This window comes from Triticum aestivum, chromosome 5B, assembly GCF_018294505.1.
Source record: "Triticum aestivum cultivar Chinese Spring chromosome 5B, IWGSC CS RefSeq v2.1, whole genome shotgun sequence".
Lineage (NCBI taxonomy): Eukaryota > Viridiplantae > Streptophyta > Magnoliopsida > Poales > Poaceae > Triticum > Triticum aestivum.
The window spans coordinates 476,544,147-476,552,344 of record NC_057807.1 but is presented as its reverse complement, the minus strand read 5'-3'; the positions used below and the strand labels follow the sequence as shown (position 1 = coordinate 476,552,344).

General features: G+C 61.9%; 1 protein-coding gene across 1 annotated transcript; it reads left to right on the top strand.

Annotated features, from left to right (window-relative positions):
- The first annotated feature begins 6,546 nt into the window (after window positions 1–6,546).
- Window positions 6,547–6,858, top strand: LOC123114900 (4-hydroxyphenylacetaldehyde oxime monooxygenase-like). Its single transcript, XM_044536272.1, has one exon. It carries the CDS (start codon window positions 6,547–6,549, stop codon window positions 6,856–6,858), a length of 312 nt encoding a protein of 103 aa, XP_044392207.1.
- The last annotated feature ends 1,340 nt before the right edge of the window (window positions 6,859–8,198 follow it).

The window sequence follows — 8,198 nt, the reverse complement described above, 5'->3', positions numbered from 1 at the left end:
AGAGGTTGGCCACGAAGGTATTTATTACGGATGATGGTGAGCCAGAGGCCTCCCTCCCCGTTGGCAATACGCTACAACCAGCGAGTCAGGAGGGCAATGTTCATGCGTCGGGAAGAGAGGATCCCGAGACCCCCCGGTCTTTGGGCTTGTAGATGTCGGACCAGCTCACCATATGGTACTTCTGTTTGTCGTCCGCGCCAACCCAGAAGAACCTCGACTGGTATTTGTCCACCTCCTGGTGGAGGGTCTCATGAAGGCAGTAGAAGCTCAAGAGGAACCAGAGGAGGCTCGCAAGCGAGGAATTGATAAGGATCACCCTGGCGGCTTTCGACAGCCAGTGACCCCTCCAGGGTTCAACCCTGCGCTACATCCTAGTCACCTTCGGTCGAAGATCCACGACGGTGAGTCTGGAGTCACTAATGGGCACCCCCAAGTAAGTGGTGGGGAAGGTGCCCAGGCGGCAGTTAAGCTGGTCCGCAATGGACGAGGCTTCGTCCGGGTTGTAGCCAAGGACCATCACTTCGCTCTTGTCGAAGTTAATGGTGAGTCCGGACATTTGTTGGAAGCATAAGAGGAGGAACTTCAGGTTGGCGATGTCGGACACGGAGCCTTCAACCATGATAATGGTGTCATCCGCATACTGGAGGAGGGAGACCCCTCCAGCGCCAACAAGGTGAGGGACAACGCCCCGAATATGACCGCAAGCCTTGGCCTTATCTAGGATGACCGCAAGGGCATCGACCACCATGTTAAAGAGGAACGAGGAGAACGGGTCACCCTGGCGAACCCCACATAAGGTGGGGAAGTAGGGCCCGATCTTACCATTGATGTTGACCGCCGTCCGGCCGCAGGTGAAAGTTGCATAACCCGTGTCACCCAGTGGTCGTCGAAGCCCTTCCGAAGGAATACTTCCCGAAGGAAGGGCCAGTGGACCGTGTCATAGGCCTTGTGGAAGTCGAGCTTAAGGAACACCACGCGGAGGTGCTTTGTTCGAACTTCGTGAAGGACTTCGTGGAAGACCAACACCCCATCCAAAATAAATCAGCCTTGGATGAAGGCGGACTGGTTGGGGTGGGTAATAGAGTCCGCAAGAAGGGTCACCCTATTGGCGTACCCCTTGGCTAGGATCCTGAAGATCACGTTGATCACGGTGATTGGGCGAAACTGGCGGATGTCCGAGGCCCCAAGAACTTTAGGGATGAGGGTAATGATCCCATAGTTCAGGCGCCCCAGGTCCATGGTCCTAGAAAAGAACTCGTCGAAGAGGGCCATAACCTCTGGCTTAATGGTCTGCCAGAATGTTTTAAAGAACAATACCGGCAGTACATCCGGGCCCGGGGCCGAGGAGGGGTTCATTCCTTTGATCGCCGCAAGGACCTCCTCCTCCGAGAAAGGTGCCACTAGAGCGTCATTGGCCTCGGCGGAAACAAGCTGGTCCTCCGACCAGGTATCGGGGGCCAGTGCAGCCCCACCCCGAGGGGTGGGGAAAAAAGGGCTTTATAGAAGCCATCTATGTGAGCGCGGATGTCCGAGGGGCGAACAAGCTGAGAGTCACCTACCCACAGGGAATGAATGAAATTGCGGCGCCGCCGGCCGTTGGCAATCGCCTGGAAGTACGCCGTGTTGGCGTCGCCCTGGAGCACCGAACGTTGGGTGCCGCGCATCCGCCAGTAGGCCTCCTCGTTAGTGTAGATGGCCGAGAGCTGGTCCTCGAGGTCATACCTCAACATCCACTCATCCGGGGAGATCCTGGATAGGTCTGCACGGGCGTCCAGGGCCTGGATAGCGCTTAAGATGGCCTTCTTGCACTCACGAATATCCCGGCCAAGGTTCGCGCCCCAGCCCTTCATAAACTGGTGGGCTAGCTTGGCACAGAACTGCCAGGAGTCGACCACGGACATGGTGCGGTGGGGGGAGACGCGCGCGGCGGCCCACTTGGCCGCAACCGCCTCGCGGAACCCGGCTTGGTTGAGCCAGAAGGCCTCGAACCGAAACCGGGGGGAATGGCGGGGGCGTTCATCAGCCGTGGAGAGGAGGAGAGGGACATGGTCAGATCCGATCCTAGTAATAGCCTGAACCGAGGCCAGGGGGCATCTGAGCTCCCAATCCAGGGAAACTAAGACGCGGTCCAGGACAGACCGCGTCGGGTTCGCCTGGCGGTTAGTCCAGGTGAACCGAGCCCCCGTGCGCTCGAGCTCACGGAGGCCAAGCTCCGCGATGTAGTCATTAAACATCTGCATCTGGGGGCGATTAACCCGGTCGTTATTCTTCTCATCCGGGGAGCGGATGAGGTTAAAGTCCCCTCCCACCACAACGGGAAGAGAGGACGCAGAGACCTTCTGCTGCAGCTCGGCGAGGAATGTCGGGGGGCGGCTGTGATCCGCCGGTCCGTAGACAATGATGACCTCCCATTTGAAGTTGTGCGCATGCTCGAAGATCTCCATACTGACGAAGAACCCGCCCCGATCCATACCTTCCACCTCAAAGGTGGCATCCTTAACACCTAAGAGGATGCCAGCTGAGTGGCCATTGTTCCCACTAGAAGGGAGCCAATGCCACGCGAACAGGTGGGAGCTAAAGCCGTCAAGCTCGGGGAGGGAGAAGTCGGTGCGCATGGTTTCTTGAATGGCGATGATGTCAATGTGCTCGTCCCGGATGTACTCAACAAGCTGGCGGCGACGACCGTCATAGCCGAAGTCACGAATGTTCTAGAAAAGGGCGCGCATCTAAACCGCCATGGAGAGGCTGCTTGACCCCAGGACAGTGGAAGCACTGTGGGCTCGAAGAGCGGCAGTGCGGGAGCGAGTGCGGCCCCGAACCTCCTCTACCGGCGTCCTCGAAGGCTGGGGTGCCGGGGTGCATAGGAGGCGGGCCCGTGTCTCAGCAAGTTTCCCATCGAGAATCTCACGGGCCTGGATAGCCGCAATCTGCTCCAAAGGGGGGCTAACCTCCCCCCTAAAAACTATGGCCGAGTCAAGGGCCACCTTGGCAAGGCGACCAAGCGGAACGGCTTCGAGAGCAGAGAAAGGGCAACTGGAAGAACTAGAAGGAATGTCGGTCGCACCTGTCTCGAGGTTCCGGCCGCAGCCTGGGTCTCAGCCCGCTCGGAGATGGACGGTGCCGGGAGGCCGGCCGGGCGGTCTGCGTCGAGCCAGGCGCTGCGGCGGGAGGCCGTCATCGGGGTCGACGAGGCCCGAGCCTGGCAGACGTAGGACACCGAACGAGGCGGGTGTGGGGCGACGGGGGTGACCACCTCCCCGGAGGTCACCAACAGCAGACGAGTCGGGGAAGCAAACGCCGGGGGGATCAGACAAGCACCAGACACCGCCTGAGGGGAGGGCGGGTCCAGTGCCGGTGGATCCAGGGCCGGCACGTCGACCACCGAGGCCGAGGAGGGGGCAGGAGGGGAGGCAGGTGGCGGCGGCGCATCCGCCCCAGAGGGGTCCAACAGGGGGACCAAAGGGGGGAGGCTCCAACATCGGTGAGGCCGGAGGCAGCAGAGATGCCGGGGACGGAGATGGGGGGTCCTTGGCCACCACAGGCAGGACACACGGCGAGCGCGGCGAAGATGCCGGGAGGATGAGGAGGCTGACGCTGGGGATGTCGCTGAGCTCGGCCGAGGAGGAGGGAGAGGAGCCAGGCAGCATGGAGGTGGCGGCCTCGGAGGAGAGGGCCAACCCACGCGACCGGCCCACACCCGAGCCCCCCCGCCCCAGAGGGGGAGAGGGGTCCCGAGAGGGGGAGCGGCTACGGCTAGAGTGCTCGTCGTCGTCCTCCGGGTCCTCGTGGCGGGAGGGGCGCGGACGGCGGTAGTGGGGATCATCGCGGGAGTCCGCACCGCCCCCACCAAAGTGGCCCACAGGAAAGTGACGAGGACGGCCGACGTGGTTGGGGGGCTCGGGGTAGAACTTGAGGTCAAATCCCTGGTCGTTGAAGAACACTCGAACTGTGGCACGGAGGGTGGAGGAGTCCAGACACTTGACCTTGACACAGACCTCCTCCTCCTTGCGGAGAGAGAGGTCTTCCACCACCACCACCTTGCCCAGGAGCTTGGACATGCTCCAGATCACCTTCTCAGAGCGGGCGATGTCAGGAAGGCCCGCTATGAGAATCCAAGCGGTGTCCAGCACGGCAACCGCCTTGGGATCCAATAGGGGCTTAGAGATGTTGATGACGAGTTTGTTGAGGGCGAGGATGATGTCGTCTCTACGGGTGCAGAGGCCCAGGCTGAGAGCGTCGGGGAAGACCACAGTGAAGGAGCTGTCAGAGGTCGGAGTCACCTGCCAGTCCCAGACACGACGGCAGAGGTGGTTAAGCTCCGCCTCGATCATCTCAGGCGAGGCGACCCCGACCCCCACAATGGACACGACAGCAAGGAGTGAAGGGGACGGAGGGGGGACGTCCTCCACCTCGATGTGGAAGAAACTGAGTCCCTCGATGCCGTGGCCGTACATCATGAGCTCCTCAGTCATCGGTCGGTCGGGGCAGAGAACCGCGGGATGGCCCGGTTCCTTGCAGAGGTAGCACGTTGGCGGGTTGGGGCAGTCAACCTGGAAGTGGCCAACCACACCGCAGTTGAAGCACGAAGGAAGGTCGCGGGGGGCACCAGAGATGGGTGCGCCTGAAGACGCGGGGGCCAGAGCCGCGGTAGCGGGGGTGCGGGCAACACCCTGCTTCTTCTTCTTCTTGGCGCCTTGGCGGCCATGGGCCCCGGGGCCCCCGTTACCCGGAGGATGGCTCGGCTGGGTCCGTGGGGGCTGGTACCGGCGGGTGGCCGCAGCGTCAGAGGGCTCAGCCTGAGGGGGTGGCGACGCGGGGCGCTCATGGCGACGCGCGGGCAAGGGGGAGCAGGGCCGGTCACGACGGCTGTCCCGGGAGGGGGAGAGCCGGCTGTTGGTCCGCACCGGGGAGCGGCCCGCAGTGCGTCCGGGCGAGTGACGGTCGAGGCGGGGCGGTGAGCGCCGGGGGTTGCGGGGCGGCGAGCGATGGGACTCGCGATAATCGCGGGCCGGCGACTGGCGGGAGTCCGGAGAGGGGGAACGGCGAGGTTCACGCGGCCGGGACCGGCGCGAGTCGCACGCTGGAGCCCGGCGGCCGTCGAGGCCGTCACGGTTGGCCAGCTGACGGCGCAGGTCGGCCTCGCGCTGCTGGCCCTCCGGCGAGGCGTGGCCCGACGGGCGAGGGTCCTCCAGGGGGCGCTTGGGGCGCCCAAAACCGTCTCCCCAGGAGCGAGTCATGGGGGCAGATGGCGGCATCGCAGGGGGGGAAGGGGAAGCCGGCGGCGATGGGATTGGGGGAAGGAGGGAGCTAGGTCTGGCAGCGGGGGAGGGGGGGGAGGGACGAGGCCGTAGTGGAAAATCCTTCGTGAGCCAAATGCCTCCCCAGGCCCCGGGGGGGGGGGGGGGGGGGGGGGGGGGCTGGGCCGCCGCGCGAAGGCAGGGCCGGCCCACAGATCGCAGGCCTCCCAACAGGGCCGACCACGCTGGGAGGGGGGAGGGGAGCAGGCCCAGCTGGCACCCAGGGCCCGACAAGGCAAGGCCCAGCCCAGGTGCCAACCCTGCACCACCAGCTAGGGTTCCAGCCGCCGCCCCCGGCGACGAGGGCGCGGCGGACGACCAGCCCGGCGGGCGAGGGGCAGCCTGGCGGCGGGGGGACGGGGTGCAGCAAACCCGGGAAGAACCAAAGAAGGCGATGAACGGCCGGAACGGAGCTCGTTGGGAAAGCAGCGGAACGCCGGCGATCAAGGGCGACGACGGGGGGACCGGCCGACGCGGGGCAGGCCAGCCGGAGTCCTTCCAGGAGGCCAGGGCATGGCCGCGGTCCGCCCTACCAGCCACGCCCCAACAGGAGGGGCGCCGGCGGCGGCGCCCGTCCCCAGCCCCAGCCCCAAAGGCCGCACCTTTCCCCGCGGTCACCGGCGAGGCGCGCGGCAACCGGCGGGAGGGCTGAGTGCACGCCCGGGCAGCCGAACTCCCACCCCCGGGAGTAAGGCCGCCGGCGGAGCGTGGCGGCGCGAGGCGAGCCGGGGCGGGCGGGGGAACGCGACCACGACACTCGACCGGCCGGCCCACGGCGCGGTCGGCGTCCTCCGCCCAGTCCGCCCAAACCACCCGGCCGGGAGGTTCAGGGGATGGGGCCGGCGGGGAGAAGGGAGCAGCGGGGGAGGCGGAGGCCACGACGGAAGGGGCCGCTGGCGGCGAGGGGGGCTCGACCGGGGAGGCGGCCAGCGGGGCGGCGGAGGCGCCCGAGTCGCCAGAGCCCGAGCCGTCCATACACTGTCCAGGCTTAAACAAATTGTGCACCGATTGATTGCTCGAAGGGAGTATTCAGCATGGTGTATAAAAAATTGTTCATCTAGTGCAAAAACAAATTCCTCTATTTATTTTTTGAGCCCAGAAATAAAATCTTACAGGAATTTCAATGTTGGATCAACTGGTACATGGTGTCCACCATGCCATTGCCGGTCACTTTATACACCCCCGACGATCGTCCACGAGCAGCAGCACCTGGTCGGTGAGCGAGCTAGATAAACCTCCGGCCGGAACGATGGATATCTCACAACCCCAGCAATGGCAGCTCCTCCTCCTAGCCGGCATCCTCCTCCCCATCGTCTCGTACCTGCTGGTGACGAAGCGCAGCTCCGAGGATGGGCGGCTGAAGCTGCCGCCCGGCCCGAAGCAGGTGCCGGTGCTCGGCAACCTTCACCAACTGGGCCCTCTGCCGCACCGCAGCCTGCGTGACTTGGCCCGGCGGCACGGCCCCGTCATGCTGCACCGCCTCGGCGCAGCGACGACAGTGGTTGTCTCTTCCTCCGCGGCGGCGCGAGACGTGATGAGGGCCCACGACGCCGACTGCTGACCAGTTCCATTGAATAGGATCAAACTATAATTGTAGTGTGCATCTTCAAGTGCAAAAGGCGGCTGAACTCTTATGGCTATATTAGTCGATGTGATTTTGAGATCAAGCGCAACATAATATAATAAAATGGCTTTCTTATTTTCTAGGAAGACCCAAATAAACAAGCCAGGCATAATTTACATGCACCGACTTATTATTGTCCATATAAAAAGTGGATCATACAATGCGAGAACTAATTTAATTTTCTGAAAGTTAAAAATTCCAGAAGTTAAAATTTATGAAAATTTAATATATTTTTAAAAAGCTAGTATTTTAAAAAAATTAAAGTTCAAATGTATGAAACTTGGTAATCTTTTTCTCCACCATTATTAAACAATCAAACAAGAACTTTCTTACGTGCACCCAACAATTAGGCCCACGACACTGCATGAACCGATCAGCACCGCACAATTAGTCTCACAAATCTCAATCTAACAATCATCATTGATCCAATAGCTCTATGGTGTGCACTCAGTAATTTCCAATCACTGACCGTACTCCACCTCCACCAACAGAGAAATATTGTAACTACCAGGTCCGCGTCCCCTACAATCACGCAACCCATCGAGCACCCAGAGCCGCCTCGCATTATCTCTTTGGGTTGGAACTGTAGGCGCCGCCATCTCCCAATCTGTTCCTTCCATCGCCGCTCCGCCCCTGACCCCGTGCTCCATGACCTCCTCTAATCTACCTCCTCCGTCGCGCCTCATTTGTTTGGAAGCGGCAACGCCTGATTGACAAATCTCACGATGGCTTGCATCGGCAGCGGCTAACCGTGCGTGGGCTATGTCCGGATCTGATCGCATAGTGTCCGGACGTACGCCTATATGTGGTTGGGCCGACTCAAGGTCGAATCATGTATCATAGGCTGAGCCCGAACTCTTATCTTGACGGGTGTCCGTCTCCGGGCTAGACACCCGGGTATACACTGTCTTTAGCTTCGGAGATCGTGAACCCTTCGCACTTTCTTTGATGGTAGTGACGACGTGACACTAGTAGAAAAGGGGGCAATGGTCCAGGCCGGGCCAGCCCATTAGTCCCGGTTCAGTCCAGAACCGGGACCCATGGGGGCATTGGACCCGGTTTGCGAGCCCCGGGGCCGGCCGGGCCACGTGGGCCATTGGCCCCGGTTCGTCTGGACCTTTTGGTCCCGGTTGGTGGGATGAACCAGGACCAATGGGCCTCGCTCCTGGCCCACCACCATTGGTCCCGGTTGGTGGCATGAACCGGGACCAAAGGCTGCCCTTTAGTCCTGGTTCGTGGGACGAACCGGGACCAGTGAGTTGCCTATATATACCCCT